Genomic DNA, 26616 nt, shown 5'->3' with positions numbered 1-26616 from the left:
TGAAATCTTAGAAGCGATTTTAGGGTTTCTCCCAGACACAACGTTTCTGATTCCTCTCTTTCAACCTCACAATGGCCAAAAAGAAAACAAAGGACCCAAAACAAACCCCTCAAACCGACGCCGTTTTACCCCCGACTGGTCTTTTCGGCACTCTCTTCGGTAACGCGGCGGAACAGAGTCCCACCATCGCCGCCGCCGATTCTCTTTTTTCTGATAACAACCCATTTCGAAGAAAGCCTCAACAATATGCTGCAACTTCCGATTCAACCAAACCCACTCAAACCCTCAATGAGGATCCCATTGATGAAAAGAAGAGGAAGCGGAAAGAGGAGAAAAATCTTACTGCTACTGCTGATTCCAATTCCATAGTCGAAGTTTCAGAGAAAAAGAAGGATAAAAAGAAGAAGAAGCAAGCTTCTGATGAAGAGAACACGGGCTCTGACTTGGTTGTGGAACCAAATGTGACAAGCGAGGTTGCGAACGAAGACAATGAGAGAAAGAAGAAAAGGAAGAAGAAGAAACCGGCTTCTGATGACGAGAACAAAAATTCTGACTTGGTTGTGGAACCAATTGAAAATGACGAAGTTGCGAAAGAAGGGGATGAGAAGAAGAAGAGGAAAAGAGAGGATCTTGAAAAAGAATGGGAGGACAAGATGTATGGGATTGTAGAGGGTGAAGAAAAAGTTGAAGGTGAAGGGTTGGAGAAGAAGAAAACTGTTGGGAGCAAGAGGAAGACGGTGGATAATGCAGCTGATATTCTTGTTTCGAAGGAAGGTTTTGACGACGAGGATAAGCTTTTGAGGACTGTTTTTGTTGGGAACTTGCCTCTTAAGGTGAAGAAGAAGACTTTGTTGAAGGAGTTTAAGAAATATGGTGAGATTGAATCTGTGAGGATCCGTTCTGTTCCAATACAAGATGTATGTATTCCTTTTATTCAATCTTGTTCTTTCATTTTAGTAATTGATGACCTTTAGATGCTAACTTTTTGTTTGTTCCTTTTGTTGATTGACCAGACAAAAAAACCCAGGAAGGGAGCTATTCTTGCAAAGAAAATAAACGATGATGGTGATAGGTAATGGTTCTGAAGTCTGCATTGTTCGGTTGTCAACCTTCAACTGGTTATGAATATTGCTAGTTGTTTCTGAGAATGCAGTTAGTTATTTTGTATGTGTTATTTTAATATTATGAAGAGTGTTTCTGCTTGTTTTGTGCTTGGAGAAAGCATTCTGTTTTGTTTTAATGCTTTATGACGGTGAGCTATAAAATCTTTTGGATATTTTTATTTTGTAAAATTAGATTTGGTGTTCTTTACAATGGTGTTAAGTGCAGTGTAGATTGTCTGATGTGAATATATGAACATTTTCATGTTAATTTAACCTTTGTCAGGCATTTTCAAATTGACAAATATTGTGTTTCAGTGTTCACGCCTACATTGTTTTCAAAACAGAGGAATCTGCTCAGGCTTCTTTGTCACACAACATGACTGTGGTATGACTTTGTTTCTCTGAGTTTGGCTTGGGTCAAATTTGGTGTTTGCCTTGTAAATCCGGTGAAGGGTAGTGGCTTACAGTTTTCTAATTTGATTGTTTTGGTTGTCTGGCTGCAGGTTGAAGGAAATCACATTCGTGTTGACAGGGCATGCCCACCCCGCAAGAAACTGAAAGGGGAGAAGGCTCTGCTTTATGACAACAAGAGAACAGTTTTCGTGGGCAACCTCCCATTTGATGTGAAGGTTTGTTTCCACTCTGCAGTCTATAGTTTTATGTTTGTATTTTGAGATTACATAATTTCATCATTGTTGCACCAATATTGTCTAATAATAATTCTAACATGTGATCCTTCTCTGCAGGATGAAGAAATATATCAGTTATTTTGTGGTAAATCCAACCTGGAATCTGATGTAGAAGCTGTAAGAGTTGTTAGAGATCCTCATCTTAATGTTGGAAAGGGTATTGCCTATGTGCTGTTTAAAACTAGGGTATGTTGTTTTGGTTCCTCATCTGCATTAAATTTTTATGAAGCATTTTACTATGTGTTCATCAGCTTAAGCATGTCCTAACTAATGTTATCACTGGTTCCCTTTTGGTGGTGAAACTACATGACTGTTTATAGTTGATAAATCCATTAACTTCTCATTTTGTTGTGAAGAAACCATCTTACTTGTCTGTCGCCTTTTAGAAGTAGGCGTTATTTACTTCTAAAGAGGAAAGGCTTTTGTGAATATAATATAGAATGCATGGATTGGAAGGTAAATTTGTTTGTCTTGAGTGTCTGTTTCCTTATTTTGGCACAAATTGGCTGCTAAATGAATTATAGTGTGGTATGATGGAACACTAAAATGCATCTTACACTTTTTAAGTCCACGTGATTTGAGTATCTGGTTATAGGCCCTTTTTTGTTTTTTTGTTCTGTATCATGAATACTTGTACTTTCCTTATGGTGACTCTTTTTATGTGTTGTGTTCATTTAATTTTTCATCAACTGGGTGCAAGATGATTTTTCATCAACTGGGTGCAAGATGCCCATATGTTAGTCTGTACAGGGCTCTATGTCTGTATTGTTAAAATTTCGATTGTACAGTCAGGATAAAACAATTACTTCAAAAGAAATGGTTACTAATGCTGAACAAGCATTAATTTCAATATGGTTGTATTGAAAGTCAGAGTAATGTTCTTTAATTGGCTTATGTAACTCATGTCTGATAGCTGTGGTTAACACTGCTGAACAGTGTTTTGTTTGAATGATCAATGCCAATTTGTGGATACTACTTGAAGCTTGAACATCAATCCTTGATACTTTTTTCCAATTTTTTGCTGCCTACTGTGGATGATGTTTCACCAAAGGAGAGCATTCTGGGGTAAATTTCTGGTGTTTCATACGTGGCTGTGGGATGTATTGTTCTTTGACTTGTGGTGCCTTTGTGTTGTGAATGCAGCTGTTATTTGTCTTTACACAATTAATTCGTCAAGGTGTCACTGGCATAAAATTATACGGTATTGACTCAGCAAATTGGTGTGATTTAATTGAAGAAAGGAATTATCTGATGTGTGCCTATGGAAACGTCACAAATGTATAGGATTCCGAACAATATAAAATTTCTCATTAAGAAGTGATGTAATTTTTACTCTTGAAATATGTATGCTTTGTTTTCGTAAGGAAACATCCTTATATCGGAATCCTTCGCATGTGTCCATGGGCACGCATTCAAAAATCATCGAGAAATGTAAGGCTGTAATTATTACAGGAAATATTTTAGCATGCATTATTAACTGGCATAAGGACTGTTCAAACTTGTTTCCATCCTCCAGGTCTTTGCACCTGAAAATCTGTATGTAAATGCTTATTATAGTGTAATATAATTGCAGGATGCCGCTAATTTTGTCATTAGGAAACGGAACATGAGGCTTCGAGACCGACAGTTGAGAATATCTCATGCCAAAGCGGACGCCACCCCATCTAAAAGGCCATACCCATCATCACCTGCTGGAGCTGTCAGGACCCCTCCTGCAAAGAAGTTTGCCATGGCTTCAAGGTCTCCTTTAAGCAGTGATAACAGGTCAAACAAGAAAGTTAATACGTCTTATCAGGGTCTGCGCGCTAGCAAACCTGATGTCCAAAAGAGAACTCAGGGGGGAGAAAAACCAAAAGAACGCTTGGTTAAAAGGCCATCGGTTGCTGCTCGGAAGGCTAAAGTAAACTCGCAGAAGGATGGTGCTCCTCCATCAAAACAAGCAGCCGGGGTAAAGCGTAAGTTCGATAAGCGCACTCCGGATAGCTCCCTTCGTCCGAAGAAATTTCAAAAGAACAGGTAGCATGTTTTAAATGCTATCAGGGTATTATCAAGTGAGAAGTCACTTGCTCCAATGGCTGATGTGCAAATATGTATGCACATGGAGAAGTTTTACTGTAACGATATGATATTGATTTGAAGGCAGTGAGTGATTTCACCAGACTATGTTCTCAGTTAATGAACATGCAGTGAGATTGGCTGCATTAGAGGGATGGAAATTATTTAATCTTGTTTTTTGACGTTCTTTCTTTTTTTACATTAACGTTTCGCTTTTGATATGTAATATTAGTTTATACTTTATAGTATCTTTATCATGTGTAAGTCCTGGCTGATGCCGGTCGCATGTATTGTTGGAATTATTTTTTCTTTCCCTAAACTTATATTTCACATATGCTAATAAAACATCTATTTAGCATTGCATGTGTTATAATGTAGGTGTACATGCGTGCAAATAAAAACGAAAAGTCCGATTATATTCAGATGGTAATAAAAATTTGTGCAGAAACGATATGATGCATTTTGCATTGCGGAATTTGTTTGTCAACAAGTCGACATAGTAAGCTTTGGGAGAAGTTTTAGCACATCCTTGGCCTTTTTTGTTTCTGTAAATATATAGTAAGAATTTAAACTTCGACTTTTTATCAATTTTGTTTGAAATTCTATGATAAAGAACAGACTTCTACAGTAAAACTTTTTAACTTCAATAAAGAGAAAGGGTCGCGTTAAACAAGTAACGCTGTTTAAGAAAACCAAGCATATAAATGTGTTATTAGAATTTTCTATGTTTGAACGAAACACTTTCAAGGGATCTTTCCCACTTGTGAGTTTGAACCATGAAGATGATGAGTTTGCAATAACGATCAGCAAAGAATATGAACCTGAATGACAAGAATGAATGGTAAAATATATTCTAACTCGAATGTTGTACAGTACAAACATCATAAAGCAACTAATTCAATAAGCGTATGTTTATAAATGACAACTTATGAACACTGTACACAAGTAATCTTGTTTTCTTGCCACGGTCCTTGTAAGTTGCTGTAACCAATATGATTACTGCAGCACCTTGCAACAAAATCCAAAGTAGAAAACAACATTGCCATTGTCTTTGGGAGATATGTACAGTACTTAATATGTGTTAGCTGTCATGAGAAGTTGAGAACAAGGAATTCTTGCACAAGATTCTTGACTTATGAAATGTGCTATGACTCGCTCTTGCTCATTAATGTAGGTGTAACTGAAACAACACCTATAAGGAACAATGTAGCAACTGAATTGAAATCATAAAGATCCCCTATGGATTCCAACTCTCCAAGAGCTAACCCAGCCTGCATAAGAAAACAGGAGACTCATAAACAATCGCAATGACATTTGAAATTCTAACGCTTGACATTAGGATCGTCAAAAACTCACCCTCCAAAAGTTATTTACGACCCTTTTCAAAGAGGAATAAGAGGGTGGAGAATAACGTTAGTAAATTACCCAAAATGTGGAACATTCCCGTAAGCTTAAGTATACTGGATTCTTCATTATTTCAGTTTCCAATTAAGAATGTTACTTGTGTTGTTATCTCAGGACATAACATTGAATATGGTGAGTCGGGTTTCCAGTATTCACTGAACACCTCACAATTTGCTAAAGGACAGAACTTAAGTGTTATTCTCTAGGTCCTTAGGGTGCCGTTTATCAATAAGGATATAAAATGTATAATAGTTCATCAATCAAAGTATAACATGCGTAACAACTATTACACGTGTTATATTTTTATGGTGGAACAGATCCACAATCACGTAAAAAACAACAGCAAAGTTTTGCCCTTTGCTAAAAACTTCAGTGCAAAAGAATGTAATAATTTTTTATAACTACATACCCTGACAGTGACATAAGCAGCAGGGATTAGTCCAATAACAGTTCCGAGGAAGAAAATATGATAAGGCACATCCACGATGGGCGAAGCAAAATTAATGAATGTGTTAGGTAAGGTTGGAGTCAGTCTTAGAAAAAGCATGTAGTTCAACAAACTCTTTCTTCGCCTAGCCACCTGGAAGTTAAAATTATAAATTATTTCCATGTGTAAATTGGATCAAATACAGTATGTATTGTTAGAATCTGAAACCTGGTTTTGGAAGAATTTCAACTTGTCTGGCCAAAGAGAGGAGAGAAGGGGTCGACCAATCATTTTTGACAAGAAATAACATGAAGAAGCTCCAGCTGTGGCAGTGAACACAACTAGAGCTACACCTTTAAAGACTCCAAAGAGTGCTCCGGCAAGCAATGACATGAATACAGTCCCTGGAATCATGAAAGTCTGCATGAAAATATATACCACGCAGTATCCCACCAAGACTTGTGCCGTGTAGTCACTTGTATAGTTCTCAAGGTTATCTCTACAAAAAAGTATGAAAAGATAGATAAAGCATTGCATGATTTAAATTATTAAATACACACTCTACATTCCAAACACACTACAACCACATTTCCCTTTCTACAGGAGCACAAACATAGAGATAAGAAGAGAGATTAATGTACCCAGAAAAAGGGTTACATGGCGCACAAGGCACCCACCCAGAAAAATTAAAGAAGAAATTATATCGCTGCATTGAAATAAAAAAATAAATTTAAATGACTGTCTTATAACAGAATAGATTGCATAATTTATTGCCTCTTCCTAATGTAGAACACATTATTAATAAAACTATATCAATTTTGTTGGAGGCTTTGGATCAAATAGTCTCTATACACACAGAAGCAGTGGCCAAGCAATGATGTGGCTATGGTGAGTGATATTGATGGTGAACTCAACTCTTGAAGCTCACATTTTTTATGCGAAAAACATGCCTTCAAAAACATCACCCCAATAGGTGCAAGTCAAACACGATGGAACTATCAAAATATGTTTGACTTGATTTCATTTACAGCCACAAGTCTCATTTTAAAGTGCGTTTTATTCTAGTACAATGATGATACAAACATTTGAAACTAGAACTACCTGCACGCTACCACTAGTGGTGAAGATTTTATATTTATATTCCAACAATCAGGGTAATGACTAACTACTACAATTAACATTCTTGCTCCTAACAAATGAGCCTTGAACTAATACAAAATCGAAACTTACAAGTAAAGATATAATCTTTTTGACTCAAAGCATAACCGTCAGTAGATTAGCATCTATAACCATTGGATCTATCCCTATAATTTCCATATCCGTTGTTGTTGCAAATGATAATAACGACAACACAGGTAAGAAGCTTATATCATACAATATCGTTAATTATAAACTTTGTCCATATTACAAACGTTCATTGAGACAAACTCCAATGGAGAATAAATTGGTTATGGATGAACAAAACCGCCGAATCAAATCCCAGAAGCTTTACCCCAAATGTTAGTTTGTGACATTATCAGCATATTTGACAGAAATTAGCGTCCCAGGGAAGAATTATTCAACAGAAAAAATCAATCTTTCCTCGAAAAAGATACCAGCCCACACCCCAGAATATGGGAAATTAATAAATTAACGAAAAACTAATAATAAAAATTGATAAATTATTTTCCACGAAAAACATATATTAAAATAAACAACAATGGTAACAAAAAGTAGTTAGGTTACGCCATTTGGGCCACCACAACCTGCGACAGTTGTTATTAATTAATTAATTTATTAATTTATTTATATTATAATGAGATTGATTACCGTAGAAGTTGAAGATCTTGGAGAGTGCGAGGGAGCTTGAGGAAACTGTAATCGGAATCGGGCAACGTTAGATAAACAGCGGCAAAGCCGAATAAGAAGCCCACCAACACCGTTGAAGCCACCGTGGCTTCCCAAAAACTCAATGGGAATTTGGATGCAATAGGCGCAGGTTGTTGCACTTGCTCTGCTTCATCCTCTGTTCCCATATTTCTTCTTTCTCCTCCTTCCTTCTCTGCCTTATTGTGAGGAGAGAGAATTGGAGAAGTTTTAGAAACAAAGATTATTGGCAGATAGAGGCAGGGACGATATAAAATCCCCCTCTTCTTAAAATATATTTATAGATGTAAAAAACTCAAATCCTAATCTTCATGTGTAAAGTCTATCTAAAGAGTCTAATTTATCTCATTTGATATGAGAATATACTTAATGATGAGATATTATTTGAAATTTATGTTATGTTGAGCTTATATGGTAATGTTGTATTCATTGATATGCTTATTTACTATAATTTATATCGATATGTCTCTACAAATAAATATAATAAAATAGCTCATCTATCATCCATAATCCTTAGATGATAACTTTATTATTATCATCAATTATTATCATTGTTATATCATTATTTCATCCATCATTATCAAAATACTAAATCATCTTTTCCACTATGATTATGGTCATCATATATCAATGATTATGGACACTTTGAGATAAATGTAATTTAACATGATAAGATAAAAAATTTGTCAAAAAATTTAAATATTATTATGCTGATATCTACGTGTGATAAGATAAAATTTGCATGAAGACGCATGCAACATGTTATATTCGAAGACAACTACATTGTATGGTTTTTTATGCTATTTTAATTATAATTAAAATAATAATGTGTTGTCAAAATTTTATTAATTATCTCTATATGATTTCGTCTCCATACAAGTCTGTGATAATTATTGCCGGTAAAAGTCTATTAATAAATTTATTGAAAACCATAAAATACAACCCATCTTTTATTCAAAAGTATATTAGTTTATGTCAGTTGTATTTAATAATTAAGTATTTGTGTTAATGAGAAGAGTTTGACATTTAAAGTGACATACTCCCCTTTAAGATCCTCAATCCTAACTCCAAACAAAAACATGTTATCTTGTATCTTTGTTACTATATATTTAATTTGTCTTCTTCCATTAACCCCTGTCTTGAGAGAGCTTATAGAAACTCAGAAAAGTTTGTGAATGGATTCCAACAAAAGTTATTGTTCGAATAGTTTTGAGCAAAAATGATTTTAATGTCTAGTTACAATAACGGACTTACATAATAATTTGAATAAAAGTTAGCATAAATATTACGAAATATCACAATAAAAAATTGACCTACCTATTACTAAATATATGAATATAATGCATTACAATTTAATTTGAAATATATCTAGAATTCTAATTATTTTGCAAGTTCTCTATAATTTGATTTCAAATTAAGTTTTGAACCTGATCCATCTTTGTTGAAGAAAGTAAATTAGAGATAGGAGGTAGATCCAAACTTGCCTGAGCATCATCATTGTCATCGTTTGTGTGAAAGTAACATGACTCTTCATATTCATAGTGACTAAATTCTAAATCATTCTCAAAAGTCTATTTTACAAAGTTATTTATTGTCATTGTTGCAACTTGCAAGACTATTTGGGCTTGTGTTTCATAATTGAATTTCGGCATGTGCTCCAAAATTCTGAACATGTTCTTCTATAACAAAAAGTCATTTTTATTGTAGTCCTTAAACTAGGTGAGAAAATTTGAAAACTTCATTTTGATCTACAAATCCTACCGAATGGATGATAACATTCACATTTATAATCAGGACTAATATATCTAAGTGGTATTGAATAGCCAACATCCCTAAATAATATTTACCTAATAAAAAAATAAAATAAAAAAACCAATTTTAATAAGTGTATATCAATTGTACTAATGAAAAATTATGAACCTTGGAAAAGAAGGTGGAAAATTCATAGGAGTTGTGAGAGCTTGATAAATAAACACGAACATTATGGGTAGGACCTTCCCATCCAGATAAGACAAAAGTGAGCACATGTTCTAGCCAATACAACCATTAAATTTTGTTTTGGATATTCCTTTCTCCATACAAATTTTGATTGTTCACTATGGCTAACCACACATGGCACATGGGTACCATCAATTGCTTCTATTATATTCATAAAAAATGGCCAGTACTGTCCATTTCGAATATTTGCCCAACTTTTACAAATCCAATCATCTTCTGTCTTAATATATTAAATTGACAACAGGAGCAAGCACTTAAGACCTTAGTGAAATTGATGCTATAATACATGGTGAAAAAAGTTTTAACACCAATTTTAAGTTTTTTAATAAAAAGTAAAAAATTAAAAGTATTACCCTTTTCTCCTATTCTAGTATTGCACTATGGGAAAGTATACTGAATAAGAGCTTTACTCTTGTGAAATAACTATGACTACTTAGAATTTTGTTGGACATGAAATCAATGTTAAATATTTATTTATGAGTTGATTTTTAGAAAGTAAAACAAGAAGAAAAAACTTGAATCATAAAATATATTTATAAAATATATTTATAAAATAGTTATAAAATTTCTATTTCTCTCCCTCTAAAACTAAAGTCACACACAAAATCATAAAACAACTTTTGGACTCTGTCTCACATTGTTTGATGGAAGCCGATTCACAACACTTCTTCTCTTAAGAATGGCCATAACTCTATAAAAAAATGACAATAAAAGCAAATTGCATTACAATAATGTCTTAAAGCCTGAAGTAGAGTAACTAAACTAACGGTTGAAGACAGATTTTTAATTTTTTTTAGCCATAAAAGAGTACTTATATTAATAAAAGGGTATCAGTGGTACACAAAGCAAAGTCATATCAGTAGATTAATCATGTTGCTAAGTTGATCAAGGTTAATCATGTTACTACACGACACTACTTTGAAAAACAAAAAATAAGGAAAGAAAAATGAACTAAACAACTAAAATCATTGCTCCGTTAAGAAGAAAAAACAACTCAATCACTACTTTTTTTTAATTAAAAACTTATCAGTATAACATTAAAAAATAAACTTTCAAAGATCAAATATCAGATCCTTTGCTGGTATTGAAGTGTCCCTTTTATGAGATCGAGCATAACAGAAAACTATTCTATGTTTGTCGTGTTGATTGTTGATATTGTTTTCTTCAGGATCTAGTTCGCAACCATTACTTTTAACTAGATTTTGGGTATGAAAGAGTTATTAGATGGCTAAGGTTACGAGTCACCGACCAGTTGAATGGGAGGCATCCAATAAGATGATCAACAACAGTAAAATTTGATTCTTTACGAGTTGAAAATTGGATTTATGTCAGTTGTTAGTTACAAGTTCAAAATTTTAATTAGGGATCATGTTATACTCTGGTTTTCAATATATAAAGAGTATAACATGTTTCAATATATATAGAAGAGTTTTGGTTCATAAAAAAATTAAAAAAAATCTTTTATAAGGTACTGTTTTTATTTCCTTTTTGCGCATAGCATGATAGCATTATGTCACTGACAATGTCAGCATCTTGACTTGTTGAAGGAGTTGTTAATATATTCTGGAATTTTTCACTTGGCTAATTATTTCTTATGGCTAGGCTTTATCAGGTATATCTATATCCCAGAAAAAGTTTGGAGTAATAACCTTGTTAATGATATAAGATTTGGTAATATGTGCACGAAATTGAATATGTGCAACAAGAGAAAATTTGTATGATGTATACTGTCATACTATATTCATACTTCAACCAAGGAGTTGTTTGCATAGCTGGTTTCTCTGTGCCAATTTATTTACCATTATTAGAATAAAATATATTCTCATATAAGTAGATATATTATTTTTTTTACTATTAAAATCATAATATATATTATATTTAACTAATTTTATAAAAATATTATTAAAACTAAACAAAATAATATATATATCATATTTTTATTGAGAGATTTGTTTCCTACTTTTTCCATGTATACTATTGTCTAGGAATCTTCGATAAAACCTATTCTACACCCTTGTAAATCAACCACAAGGCCCAACAGTGTCATCTGTAAACCTCTTACCCTTGTAAACCCATTCCAATTTTTTTATTAAATCTTAAAAAATATTATTTATTTTTACTTTAAAAAATCATGGGAAAGTTAATCTATTAGTCTATTTATAATTTCTTTGTATCATTACAATACAAGTTCTAATTAAGGATGACAAAAACACTTTTTTCATGAACACTCATAGTAAGTATTCATAAAAATGACTTATTATTGAGAACAAGCATCATATTCTTATCCCATTAGCATCTATGTATTTATAAATTGTTTTTAATTAAATATTTTAATTATATTATACTAATTTATTATTATGTTTTATCTATTTTGTGATAAATTTTAGTAATATGAATATAATAATAAATTTAACATTTACATAATTATATTATTTATGTAATAGTTATTTTATATATATTGAACATTATAAAATATATATACAAATTTAAAAATTAATTGAGTATCCACTCATACTAATTATCCACTATCTATATAAGTAATAGTAAATAGTATAAATATGAGTATGAAATTAGTATTCGCGTACATATCACCTAGTTACCATTCCTAACTCTACCACCTTTATCTATTATTCTATCTTCCAAATCTCTACATGATATGAATATGACATTGGTTAGTGGTTAAGTAAAGTTGGAACTAGATCATATTATAAGATTAAAGGTAGAGTTTTAATTTCTAAAACTAAAAGTGATACTTTAATAGTCACAATATTTTATAAAAAATCTACAATAAGTCAACGGTTCAATTGATCCAACTAATTAGATCCCTCTCTAATACTGGATTGAAAATCAATAAATATTTAAACTCTTAAATTTTTTATGTCAACATATTAAGAAATCTACTCAGATGATCTCAATTCATAAGATATCAAACACAAAACTCATAGGCAATTCTATTAAAAAAAAAGCAATAAAATATATTTAGTGATACAAAAGAGAATGAAAATGATAAGGTAAAAAAAGAAAAGAGAATGACATGGAAAAAACTAGTAGTGTTATTCCAACAACTTAAATTAATATCTTCTATTATAATTAATCAAAATATTTAGATATTTTTTATCTTTTATCTCTATATCCATTTCCAAAAATTCATCAAAATTCAAATGACAATTTAAAGCTGTCAAAATTTGTTTTTAAAATAAAATAAATATTAATTTCTATATGGTTTCCAAGTTTTATTTTGAATACAGCATTTTTCTTCTTAATGTATACAACTCACATGAAAAAACTACAAAAATATTGTTGCTTCTTTAAACAAAGTCTTTAGAATCTACTTGCTGGTTAACACTATCTAACATGGCTTAATTTTATCCGAAAAAAATAGTTTGATTTTGTTTGATATAGAAAAAGAAACATATTTGTGCATGACTAGATCTGTTTTATCTTATAAAAAAGTAGTTTAATTTTATTTGATCAAACTTTTTAATAAGTGTGATATGAATCATATTCATATACCATCATATAATATATTGTTTTCACACATATATGTCAGAAAAAAGGAGATTTCTTGTTAGAACCAACTAGTATAAAGTCACTATTACTTTAGAAATTAGTACCTTTTAGGGGATAACTTGTGTTATTTCCTGGATCAATCACACATTCCATCATTCTTCTACCTAAACCATTATGTGTCAATAAGAGGAAGTTTCTTTAATGAACAGTGAACTTGAAAGCAATTAAACAAAAGGGTAGTTGCATTTACGTGGCTTTTTGCAGCATTCTTTTTATCTTGCTTCAGACGCAATGTGAGCGTATATATTATTTCCAAGGACAAATTGTCGTTTTTGTCATGGATTAGCATATATCTTCTATGTTCATCATAATTTGATGTGATACTTAGCACAGAAAATTTTCTTTAGCCGGCGAGAAATTTTGGCGACATGGTTGACTTGAACGTTATACCTAAAGTCAAAACCTTAACTTCATGGATTAATTAACTAGGCAATCCCTGGTTGAGAGCATCTGAACGATTTCGAATTTGTCAAATTTCAATAGAAGCCAAAGCAAATACACTTAACTCATGCATAGTTCTAAGAGCATCACAAGATATAAAAGATATTGAAAGAAAACATTGAATTATACATTGTAAATTATACAAGCACTTGTTTTATTAGAAAATTAAATAGAACAATAGAACCAAATCTAGTAAAGTACAACAATGTCTAAAGAAAATCAAGCTAGATATATATTTTGCAACTATCTTTATGTGTATCTTTCTGTTTTGTACAGAAGTACAGGTATTGCATAAAATTTAAAATGAATCTAAACAATAATAAAAAAATAAACCATGAATAGATAAACTGTATTCTTGTCTTGTGTATACGATCCATACGTTGATTATCATGAAAGAGAATCAATGGTTCCTCTACCAGGAAATTGGCGATCCTGAAGAGGATGTCAAGCTGCAAAATTAGAAGGAAATAGATTGAGAAAATTCTTTACACGGCGAATAAAAAACAAAACTCATTAATAATCAAAATATATTTTATTCTTTATTTTTGGGAGATATGGATAAAAAGGAACAACATTAATTATATTAAATGAAGATAGATAAACTAAGATGGAGGATATAATGAGGAAGATTAGCTTGCGGTCTTGGACTCTTAACAAAACCAACTTTTTACGAGTTAATCTTTCTTATTCAGATTGGATTATAAATTCAATGGATTGTTTAAGACATTACTAAAATTGTATATGTTGGGTGAGTATCTCTTATACTCCATTTATTTTATCTTGACAGTTTTTTTTTTTTGTTTTTTTATATTTTTCACATGAAAAAGAATAACGAAATAAATAAGATTATAACGAAGGTACAAAAAATGCATGGATGGGCACATTATACAAGTTTTGGTGAAGCTGGACTTGTTTTCTTTGTAATATAAGCTAACATGCATGCACTTATAAATTCTTTAGTTATGATATGAATTAATGAATAGAAGCAAATAAGTGTAGTTCTATAATGACACTTGGAGCTTCACACATATTAAATAATAATTTATCTATAATATAATAGACAGAGGAAGGCTTACTCTAGAATCTCTTTCCAGTAGGACCCGCTTGTTTCGTTGTCCAGGAACTTCTCCCAATCATCAAAGAATGTGTTGGAAGGTGATTGAATCGACGTTTGTGCTGTATTAGATCCATTTTCCATTTGGTTGAAGGTTTCCATCTCTGGAGAGCAAGCAACTAATGCAGGAAATGGATTTTCTACTTTATTTTCAAGTGTGGTTCTGCTAACTTTGTTGCAATCAAATTCTTGAGGATTAGACCCACCCTCTACATATGTCCATGATTTAGATGAGTCACTGCGTGCTTGAGAGAGTAAACCAGGGTTTGCATATTCTTGACTTCTCAACATAGCAGGTTCTGTAGTTTGCATGATATTAGTCCCGTTGAGAATTGCATCAAATGGGTTGTTGAGGCTATGGTTTCCTAAGAAGGAAGGGTTTCCAATATTAAAAAATGAGTTGTTCATAACTTGCAACATATTTTGAAGTTGTTGGAGTTTGGCAAGCTGAGTTACATCAGCTTGTAATCTTAGAGGGTTGCTCCATGTATTCATAGCAACATTGTTGCCAAAGTTTGACATGCCAATCAAGTTTGCAAGATTCATGAGGTGATTGAAATCCGTCCTTGGCTTGTGAGTTTCTGGGTCAATACCCATCTGGAGAAGTTTTTTCCTTATATTTGTGTTCCAGAAATTTTTTATTTCATTATCGGTTCGTCCTGGAAGATGACATGCAATCTTCGACCATCTACAAGAAAATATGGAACTATTAGTACTCAATTTCCATGATATTCATGTCAACCTGAAAGTAAGCCAAAAATTATTAAGGGTTCACTGAAAAACAAAAACGTTATTACTACCATTTGATGTGTATCACATCAACTACAATACCAAAAAGTATTGTTAAAGTGAGAGATATTAGATATATGAGCTATTCAACATTCATTTATCTTTACTTCTTCACCTAAGAACTTAACTAATTATGAGAAAGAAGAACATAAAATAATATCAGAAACAACTCTAACCATTCATGTGTATTCATCTAACCACTTAAACCTTTGTGATATAGTGATAAAAATAAAAAGTTTTTACTGTAGCACTTAAAAATCAGTTCAAAGTAAGGAAAGATATGTACTTGTTTCCCAGAACTGAATGAAGATTGATGATAAGTCTCTCATCTTCTTCAGTGAACTTGCCTCTCTTGATATCAGGCCTCAGATAGTTTGTCCACCTTAGTCTGCAGCTCTTACCGCACCTATTGAGACCTGCACGCTTTGCAAGTGTTCTCCAACTTCCTTGGCCATGTTTGTTAATATAATCAGTCAGCTTCTCATCTTCTTCTGGTGTCCATGGCCCTTTCTTTACACCACTCTCGTCACAACATGGTGGTCTTCCCATAATGCACAAGTATACAATAGCAAATTAAATGGTCCAAGACAAAAGGATTGATAGATATAACAGGTGTCCTCGAGAAAAAGGTAAGGTAGGAATGTAGCTTAGGTTGCTCATGGTATGTGGTTTTTATAGGTGCAATTAGGGTACGCAAATTCAAGCAATGAGGTCATTACTTTAGTTTTTAATTACATATTGAGAGTTGAAAATCGTAAAGGGAAAAATGTATCAAGCAACCACGAAACGCCTGTAATTAGTTGATTAGTTGACATAAGTTGATCCAAGTCATTCAACTAAAATGTGGTTTTGAATTTGAAAGAGTCCTGAGATGCAACTATGTTAAATATTCTGAGGAATAACTGTAATTCATAATAACTTTATTATCCTAGGTGAACAATGCTTGTGTCAAAAAAATTAAAAACATGTATACTCTAATTTCAGTCAAGGAAAATGGAAGAATTTTATTGGCTAATATTATACTATGAAATCTGGATTAGGTAGTACCAGTGTCGTTAGAGTAGGAGTTAAGTTCATTGAATTTGTTAACATGCCTACATATGGTTTGAAAGGCTCTATCTACCATTCTGAGTTCTCTTTAGTTATTAAATATTTCGTGTCTTTGACCCATTGGCTCCAATTCGACATTTGAAGATTTTCGATACAATCGAGACAAGAGATAGTAGCAAAGACAGTTATTGAAATTGAGACCAGCATGCCCATGAACGTTACGTACGTAGGGTGGTAAGGGTATGATCTTGAGTTGAATTTTGATAACTAAAATAAAAACTTCTACCACTTGATAGAGTGTTCTAATTCCACGTGAAAGAATATGTAAAACTAGCGAAGGTAAAATTTATCAGATAATTCATTATTGTTCACTTGTTCTCCTAACTCCTTCTTTATTTTTAATATAAAATAATGCTGATAAAAAAAAATTATTATTGTTAACTTGTAAGGTTAATTGTATTAGTACACAAATCTGATATTATGTAATTTAAGTATTATCAGATAAGTAAAAAATTACAATCTTCTCTTCGGCGTTTCCTGATCTGTTTAATATTATTGGCCTATTTCCTTGTTTCTTTTACCTTTTATTTTGTTTGAGAAGATGCTGTTTACTTATTTATGTGTTCATTTTACTCCTGTGCTTATCAACTTTTGAATTCGGTGGTTTTTATTCCACTCTAAAGTAATGTTCTCAGGATATTATTATCTATTCAATAAACAACTTTTACTTTCAAAAAGTAAAATATGACAACATATCTGTGAGATTTGTGTTATCCCATCATTGCTTTTCATTTTCTACTATTTTACTTTTAGTATATGAACATTCTTGGGATAATGCCGATGATTAATCTCGAGAGTTTACATATTAATTAGGATCAATGTTTTTCTGCTTCATCAGTTATTCATGATCAATGTTGCATATACTAACTATGTAATGCAATAACCTTATAACGTTGAGCAGCGCCATGTTATTTTTTTACTGAAATTATTAACAAAGTTTAATGCTTCATGCTGTGCAAACCATGACGTAGAAAATTGAGGTTTGGGGTGCAAGGACATAGGATGGTTCTGATGTTCCTTCTCATAAATGTGATTACCAACTTTGTCATTTTCTCCTTATTTGCAAGTCTAGAGAGATTATATAAATATTTCATAACTTGTTCATTAATAATTCTCATTCTGCTTTGCAGCAGTCTCCACCTGCTCTCCCAACCATTTTCCTTGATGTCCTCATTGCCTAGTTAATCACCTTTTCTTCATTCAAAATTCTCACACGCTCAAACAGTGTTTCCTCTCTGGACATGCTTTTTTTTGGAGCCATTCAGACTCAAAATATTCACAAGAAATATGCAAAATGATGAGATAATATTGTATGAGTGGCATTGTAATTACAAATATCAATGATATATCATTAGTAATTGGGCATGAATTTAATTGAAACCCATTGATTCAACATTAGCGTACATGGTGCTCCATGCCTTCATGTATTGCAGAAAACAAGCTACAAATTAAAGAAGGGAAAAACCAACCAGCAGAGATTAATTAGGGCAGAGTTATTATAAGTTAATTAAGGATTTTAAATTGAGTGTAGTATTTATGTACAAAATGCATAAAGATTTATACACAATCACTACATCATCTATTATTTTTATTTTATGGATGATGCAGTGATAATATATAATATGTGGAAAAACTTTACTTCTCATAATATTGTCTTAGTCTAATTGTCCCCCATTGATAAAAGAAACATAGAGATGACAATGAAAATTGAATATGTAAGTACCCGTCCAAACTCAATCCGAATTTAACAGGGAAATTTGATGTGATTGCGTTCGGGTTTTACTCGGGTTTAATTTTCATGTTCATGTTTAATATAGCAAAGACTCTACCCGAACATGTCTGAAATAGTGTAATTCAATTTAAAATTGAAATTTTGCCCTTTGTTTTTTATTTCTAATTTTACTTTACAAACTATTGAGTCTTCAAACATAAAAGAAATAAAATAATACCAGAGAAAAATGAAACAAAAATAATATCAAACTTTTCTTACTATATTTATTATTTTCTGGTTTGGGTTACCCAAAACCCGACGGATTTGGGATGATATCTTTATTTTTAATCCCGTTGCATTCGAATTCAGATTTTAAATTTTGGGTTTGGATATGTACAAACTCAATCCCGATCCACCCCATTACAATTTTTGAGTTACGGGTATGGAGGGAGACTAACATTACAATTTTTGAGTTACGGGTATGGAGGGAGACGAACATTTTTTGTGTAATTTTTACTGAAAATCCAATATTGACATTTTATAGCAGTTGAATTTTGACCTTTGTAAAGTTAGACAGGTCGAGGCTTTATGCATGACATCGCCCTAACCTATATTTGTCAACTGGAAAATATGAAGATGTTGAGATATGGAAGCAATTTTTCAACTTCTTATCTCATTTGCTTTCATCATTATTTTAACCAACCTATTTTAACACCTGTTTGGATAACCAACCAATAATTAACAAAACATATATCAAAAGGCATGGTAATATTGAAATTAGGAGCAAATTAAAGAACTAACAGAGTATAGACTCTAACAAACACTTAGAGGAGAATTATGAACCAGTTTACTTATCATCCTTGGTTTCCTCAAATAAAAAAATATGATATGTATAAGTTCTTCATGTCTCTTTCGACAATAACAATAACTTGGAGAGAAAAGAAACATGGGAAATTAAGTAGGTAGCGTGTTTCCCTAGGCAGGAAAGGAAAGTCCATTAGAAATTAAGTTGCACTGCTCAAAAAGATGTTTGTTAAATTATAACCAGTTATAGTATTTCATGATTTCATCTACCCATTTATAGTTGTCAATTGATGATTGAATTGAAGACTATGATCAAAGAAAGCAAAAGCAAATCACTTATTCCTCCACCCTCTTTAAGCAATTGTAGCTTCTTTTTTATACGAGTGGCCATTTTTAAGCAAAGTGAAGGTGAATCAGAAATAAAAAGACGAACAAATCAAGGTGTTGAATGTTTTTAAAAGTTCAGAACTTGCTATTGAATGGGTTTTTGGCCAATATGTAACCAGAGATGAAAAAGATATTAATTTATTAATAAGAAAACGCTGCATTTACTCTATAATGGATTTTACACTATTACTTTTGTATCAGAGATAGATTTAGAACGAAAAGGGATTCGACTGATGTAACTACATTTGCTTATTTTTGGCCAATATGTAACCACATTTGCTTTTTTTTTTTTATTGATGGGCGTATTTTTAGAAGATATTTTTTTTATTTAATAAGAATAAAAATTGAGAACAACTTGAATAACGACTATTATCACTAAACAAGAGAAAACTCGTAACATCAACCTCATTGAAAAAGATAATTAAAAAACCATTAAATTTTTTAAATTTTTTATTTTTCAATCGTCTGGAAACAAGAAAAAAAATCTTGTACTTCATTCTCAATTTCTGATTTCTAATGAATCTTTTGGTAGGTTTCGAAATATCAAAAAAACCATTAAACATCATTAGCATAATATATGGTATTCCAAAAAAAAATCATATCTTGCCTAAAGACAATGCTTTGCATTACAAATCAAAAGTTGATTTTAAGTAAACAGAATAAAATATCTTCTAATATTAAAGAGATAAATTATTTCTTAAAACTATTAAAATTATAATACATGTTATATTTAATCATATTTTATAAAAATATTTTTAAAAATTAAAAAATAGAATTATATCATAATTTTAGTAGTAGAAAAAAAAAGAAGCACCAGGTACATTTTCTTGAAGGACCACGAGCAAACGAAAGCACCATGGCATAAGCCCACTCTCTCCACCCTTTTATATATCCTTCTATTGTACCCAACTCGGCTCTACCTAGATCTATCAGCTCTAGCCCAAATACTTTAAGTAATGCCATTCTTGATTTCCTAGAGGGTTTTCTTAAATTCAGCCTAAAGACTCATGGTAAGAGATTAAAAAACATGTATGTATTAAAAACTAAACATTTAATCTTTTAAGAGATAATAAACTTAAATTCTTAATATATTGTTACACTTTTAATTGCTTAAGGGCTAGAGTTTTATTAAAATAACAAATAAAATAAAATATTCTTTAAAATAATATCCATAACAATAGATATTATCAAACAGAGGAGGTAGTTAATAACTGAATATAGAAAACCACTTTACATTTTCACAACCCATGCCATATATATAACAATAATAATATTATTAGTAAAATCCCATCCGATACCAGTTTCCTGATCCACATCATTCTCTGTAAATGTGGCTGTTGAAAATGAAAATAAAAAAAAAACACAAAATTACAGTATAAAAATTCATGGTAATTTTGTTATGTCTTCCATTATGCTATACTTGATGCTGTTGTTGTTGTTGAAGGTTGACTAGTTTAAAGTATGCTCCATTTTTATTCTCTATAAGACTTGAATGAGTTCCTTGCTCAATTATCTTCCCATCCTGTAAAACTGAGATTTGGTCTGCATTTCTTATAGTTGATAATCTATGTGCCACCATAACTGTTGTTCTATTCTGCATTAATCTGTCCAGAGCCTGTTGTACCACACGTTCTGATTCCACATCTAGTGCACTAGTGGCTTCATCTAAGAGCAATATTTCTGGGTTCTTTAGAACAGCTCTGGCTATGGCTACCCTTTGTCTTTGTCCACCTGATAGTTGCACTCCTCTCTCACCAACTTTGGTGGAGTAACCCTCTGGAAGACCACTTATAAAGGAGTGAGCATTTGCTAGTTTGGCTGCTTCAATTACTTCTGAGTCAGAGGCTCCTTCTTTTCCATAAAGAATGTTTTCATAGATTGATGTTGCAAAAAGAGCTGGTTCTTGTTGCACTAGACCAATGTGTTTCCTAAGAGATTTCAGATTAAGTCTCTTGATGTCTTTTCCTGTAAGAATTTGTTTTATCTTAGTGAGATGAATGTTGTCACATTTATGATATAATGTTCATCCATACTTGATGATACATGCACATGTAGTCCATAAGCATTCTCTCTCATGATTTGATTTAGCCAATGCAAATATGTGTTTAGCTTGAGTCTAAAAATGTTAAGAGAAGTTGAGACTGAACATGAGTTCTAACCAAGAACTAAAAGTTGAGGGTTACTCATTTTAGTTTGAAAAACTTCTTATAATCCTCTTTTTCTTTTGCAGTAATTATGGACAGAATAGATAAAACAATTTTAGTTCAAGCATATTACCATCAATTAACACCCTCCCAGAAGTTGGATCGTAAAACCTGAGTATAAGGGATATCACAGAGCTTTTACCAGAACCACTTTGCCCCACCAAGGCAATACTCTTTCCTGAAGGAACTCCTAGACTGAAATCCTTGAAAATAATCACATCTGGTCTTGAAGGGTAGCTGAATTGGATTCTTTTGAGCTCAATTGTTCCTTCCACTGTCTTCAATTCCTCTCCAACATCACCTGTTATTCCTGACTTTCTGTCCATCACTTCAAAAACAGATGCAACCATTTGATTACCTTTCAAAAGGTCTGGGGCCAGTGCCAAAGTCTCCCCCATAGCCAGTGCTGTCACAATTAAAACCATAAACGACTTCATAACCGATTTAAAGCTAGCAAGCTCCTTTTCCATCAAAACAGATCCGTACCTGCAAAAGGTATACAAGTCTCAGCATCAAGTAAACCTCCTTATTGTGAGATATTTTGGCAGCGTTTCGTAGACATATTACAACATGACAGAACATAACATGTATTATGTCTGTGTTTGGTATATTTTATAAACAGAACGAAACATGACATTATATTAATCCACTCTATTCCGTCATGTTCTGTCTGCATCAAATGCTACCTCAGCTTATAACATACTAAAGAAAGAAGGAGGCTAAAATATATATACCACAAGGCTAGGCCATAAGATGAGAAAATAAAGAACTGGGAAATGCCATAGAATAGGCCAGCAATTTGACCCCGCTGAAATGATTGCTTGGAAGGATCAACAAGCTCATTAGCATAAAGGTCAAGGACCTTTTCCTCAGAACAAAATGCGGCAACAGTGCGCATATTGCTCACAGCCTCCCCAGCCAGCATGTTGGCTTTTAGATATGCTTTGCTCAAGTTGCCACCATAACCTTTCATGAAAAGTTTCTGAAATGATCACGGGTAAGTTATTAAGACACAAAACAGATATGCTAGTTTCTTAATGTTGAAAAATGGAGCAGGAAGGAACCTCACTGATGTGACCACTGATGACCAAAGGATATGTGGCTATGACAACAAGCGTTATTCTCCAGTTCAGGATGAAGGCAATAATAAAGGAAGCAACAACCAGGCCAATATTCTGTAAGAGAATTGTAGAACGATCAACAACTATAGTTCGTAATAAGGTCGCATCAGTCTCTAAACGCGATGAAAGCATAGAACTTGTGTTGTTTGTATCATCAAACCAGGCAATTTCGTTCTTCAAAATAGCTGCAGCCAGATGAATAAGCAAAGTCAAGTGAAAGAGAGATCCTGAAGTTTGAGCCTGTGATAGCTATGTCGTGGTTCAGCTTTATATCATTTGAAGTCAATTAGAAAATGTGTTGAATAATGAAAATGCAAATGCACCTTTATTATAGGATTCAGTAAAACGAGATGGATTCATCAATAATATTGATCATAAACATTGCTCAAACCTTAAAAATATGTTGAACAAGATATATAATGACCATTTACAAAGCACAGTGACAAAATTTCTGATACATTCAAGATCAAGATTCAATTGCTAAGTAAAATTTTTAGGAGTAGAAGCAAGACTAGTATTTAAAAGATTATAACAAGTGATTATCATTTGATCACAATTACCTGAAAACATATTTTCTCTCACACGAAGGGTAAGTCGCTCCCCCATGATTCCAAAAGAAAGATGTTCAATGGCATGGACAGTGATAGTTATAACTGCTCCTCCACAGAAGAGGAAAGCAATTTTTTTGACTTCATGGCGCGTTGTATCCCAGTCCATGTAGTATGATACAAGAGCGTGAGAGATTCCAAGGGCAAAAAGAGGCATCTGTGCCCCAGCCACAAATGCACATAATGTCCCAATAACCCCATAATACCAGTCAGGACCTACCATAGAATATAGTCTTCCTGCTGAAATATGCCTCGACTTGCTTGAATTTTCTGCCTCATCTGTACAAACCCGGCCAACAGATTCTTTATCTGATCGAAAACTAGCACCAATGCTTGTTGTATGGGATAATTCTCTTGAATACTTTGTGCTGCAATCATAAGTCGGGTTGCTTATGGGTTTGTTATGCTACCAGTCAGTAGCATATGTAAAAGTTGACAAACAGAATATAATATAAACACATTCATTTTGAACTTCAGCTGCAATTAGAAGCTTAAATTTCCTATACCAGATTTCTTTATTAGAGTCACTTCACTCAACACAAAACTTAGACAGGTAAGCATAACTTTTTTCCATTAATATTAACCCTCTAATATATGGATATTAATACCTCATGTTGACAGGAGGGAGTAATCTCAATTCTGTTAATTGACATGCAAAACAGGATGGAACAGGACAAGTACAACATTCTATTCTGTTTTCTTGGGTTCACCCCTTTCAGTGGAATCAAAATGTACTACTTTTTAGTCTTTTCACCTAATATGTTTTGAGTCTACCAAATGCTACCTTAAGTGTCCCAATAAAAATTAGTACCTTGATTGCCGTCCCAAGCTAGGACCACCAGAAGGGTGGCTTTGCACAGAAGTTGCCTCCTGTAGTTGAATAAGTGATGCATATACACTAGTGGGGTTGGAAATGAGTTCTTGGTGGTTGCCAGTTTCCACAATCCTCCCACCCTGAACAACCGCGATTATATCTGCATTCCTTACAGTAGAAAGTCTATGTGCTACTACCACAGTTGTCCTACCAATCATGACACGATCAAGGGCCTCCTGTACACTCTTCTCTGACTCAGCATCCAGAGCACTGGTTGCTTCATCCAACAAAAGAATTGATGGATTCTTCACTATAGCGCGAGATATTGCAATCCTTTGTTTTTGTCCACCTGATAGTTGTATCCCTCTCTCACCAACCTGAAAAACAGATTTAATATGACCTCTCAATGAAAAACATTCATCATATTTACTTTCTTAAGCGTTATTCAAAGTTGAAACCATTTTTCAAACCTTGGTTAATAAACTATGCGCTTGACACACCTTAAAGCATAATTCAAATGTTAATTTTTGAATTCTAGTATGGCCCCTGATATTTCTTTAGAAGTGAAATCTTAAATATAGTTTCTATCAGTTGGATTTTCATCAAATAGATAAACCTATAAATATTTATCTTCAACCGGATGCAACCCAATAATGCAATTATTGCAATAGGAGAACTTGTGAGAATATATCACCACATGCCTAATAATTTATCTGGATGTTGCTTTATATTAAAAGGCTAAATATGCATAGATCACACATCATACCTGAGTTTCTAATCTATCAGGAAGATTGTTAATAAAAGATTGAGCATCTGAAAGCTTCACGGCACGTTTTAGTTCCTCAAGTGTGGCATCATCTTTTCCATACAGTATGTTCTCCTTGATGCTTGTAGCAAACAGGGCAGGTTCTTGGTTAACTAGTCCAATTTGATGCCTCATCCAATTGAGATCAAGTTCCTTAATATTGTTCCTATCTAATAGTATCTGACCAGAAACAGGCTCATAGAAGCGTTCAATCAATGATATAATACTGCTCTTTCCGGATCCACTTCCTCCCACAAGGGCTACTATTTTCCCTGAAGGAATGTTAAGACAGAGGTCATTGAAGATAAGTACATCAGGACGAGAAGGGTAACTGAAACAAACATCCTTGAATTGGATATGACCCTCCAACTTGCTTAATTTCCGACCAGTTTTTGAGCTTCTTTTGATCACTGTGTCTCTCTCTATCATCTCAAATATTGGATAAGCCGCTGCTTTTGCTCGGATAAATGCAGAGATATCTGGTGCTGCCTGTCCAAGTGATCTGAGAAGCAAAAGAAAAGTAAGTTAATTTAACCACTTAGGTAAAATACTGATTTGTGTGGTAGGATCTTCCTTAGCCACTTATGCTAGAACTAATGCAATAAGCAATGTCAATAATAGTTTGGGTGAATTAACATTTAACAATCATAAGTTATAGCAGCAGCATATGTAATTTGGACTAACAAAGAACAGCATAATGCAACAAACTAAAAAATGCTATTTATTCTATCATGAAGAAGTATTATCAACCTTCACATTTATGCATTATTATACACAATGAAATGAATTGGATCCAATATAACTAAAGATAAGAAAAGCTTACAGGCCAGAGATGACAACATTGAGCATGGTAGTGAAAGAATCACCCCCATTGGCAATATGCTTGTGAACAACAACACTAGTGAACCAAGTAAGCAATGCCCACGATAGAAAAAGGACACAATGCATTGACCCTATTCCCAGACCCTTTGCTAAACCTGCTTTTCTACCATTTTTGTATGTTTTCATGAGAGCAGTCTTATATGATCTTACAGCTTTTTCTTCTCCTGTAAATGCTTGCACCGTTCTAATATTGCCTATCACCTGAAATCCACAGAAAGTACAATATAGTCATTGAGTTGAATATTCTCTCCCTTAGACACTTCAATCTTTAAGAATGTTTTTATACATGTGTTGAAAATGAGGATTGGTTCCGCTAGATAAGGATTGTTTCGGCTCGAAACTCTACTCAAGTTCGATACGAGTTATTATTTTAGCTCGAGTTCAGCTCGGTTAAAGTTCGTGAAATGTTCGGTTCAGTTCGAATTGTTCATTTAGACAAGTCAAATAATTAATTAAATTTTGAAAAAATAGAACAAAAAAAGTTTTATATATTGAGATATAATCTTCTTTATATATATAATAATAAATATAAAAAATGGGTCATAATAAACTTAAAAGTTAGTTTATATATATATATATATATATATATATATATATATATATATATATATATATATATATATATATATATATATATATATATATATATATATATATATATATATATATATATATATATATATATATATATATATATATAAACTAACTTTTAAG

General features: G+C 32.6%; 4 protein-coding genes across 4 annotated transcripts in view; 1 reads left to right on the top strand and 3 right to left on the bottom strand.

The window, feature by feature from the left end:
- LOC109349086 (nucleolar protein 12-like) lies at positions 1–4166 on the top strand. Its single transcript, XM_019589742.1, has 6 exons — positions 1–917; positions 1014–1072; positions 1419–1488; positions 1607–1732; positions 1850–1978; positions 3366–4166. Exons 1-6 carry the CDS (start codon positions 72–74, stop codon positions 3810–3812), a joined length of 1677 nt encoding a protein of 558 aa, XP_019445287.1. The 5' UTR covers positions 1–71; the 3' UTR covers positions 3813–4166.
- Positions 4664–7787, bottom strand: LOC109349085 (uncharacterized membrane protein At4g09580-like). The gene is made up of 4 exons (XM_019589741.1): positions 7488–7787; positions 5907–6177; positions 5661–5831; positions 4664–5118 (listed from the first exon to the last, which is right to left on the bottom strand). Exons 1-4 carry the CDS (start codon positions 7691–7693, stop codon positions 4993–4995), a joined length of 774 nt encoding a protein of 257 aa, XP_019445286.1. The 5' UTR covers positions 7694–7787; the 3' UTR covers positions 4664–4992.
- On the bottom strand, positions 13696–16154 carry LOC109349662 (transcription factor MYB39-like). The gene is made up of 3 exons (XM_019590559.1): positions 15743–16154; positions 14630–15355; positions 13696–14002 (listed from the first exon to the last, which is right to left on the bottom strand). The coding sequence occupies exons 1-3, from the start codon at positions 16003–16005 to the stop codon at positions 13966–13968; spliced, it is 1026 nt and encodes a 341-aa protein (XP_019446104.1). The 5' UTR covers positions 16006–16154; the 3' UTR covers positions 13696–13965.
- LOC109349083 (ABC transporter B family member 2-like) overlaps positions 20653–26616 on the bottom strand; it is a 9916-nt gene continuing 3952 nt past the window's right edge. The window contains exons 5-12 of the mRNA XM_019589740.1: positions 25844–26103; positions 24982–25522; positions 24213–24592; positions 23354–23769; positions 22737–22978; positions 22407–22654; positions 21746–22158; positions 20653–21433 (exon numbers count right to left, since the gene is read on the bottom strand). Of these exons, the coding sequence (XP_019445285.1) occupies positions 20883–21433; positions 21746–22158; positions 22407–22654; positions 22737–22978; positions 23354–23769; positions 24213–24592; positions 24982–25522; positions 25844–26103 (3051 nt within the window). The 3' untranslated portion in view covers positions 20653–20882. The remainder of the gene's footprint in view (positions 21434–21745; positions 22159–22406; positions 22655–22736; positions 22979–23353; positions 23770–24212; positions 24593–24981; positions 25523–25843; positions 26104–26616) is intronic.

Source organism: Lupinus angustifolius, chromosome LG06, assembly GCF_001865875.1.
Source record: "Lupinus angustifolius cultivar Tanjil chromosome LG06, LupAngTanjil_v1.0, whole genome shotgun sequence".
NCBI lineage: Eukaryota > Viridiplantae > Streptophyta > Magnoliopsida > Fabales > Fabaceae > Lupinus > Lupinus angustifolius.
The sequence above is the reverse complement of the archived record's forward strand: the minus strand, read 5'-3'. Positions and strand labels throughout refer to the sequence as shown.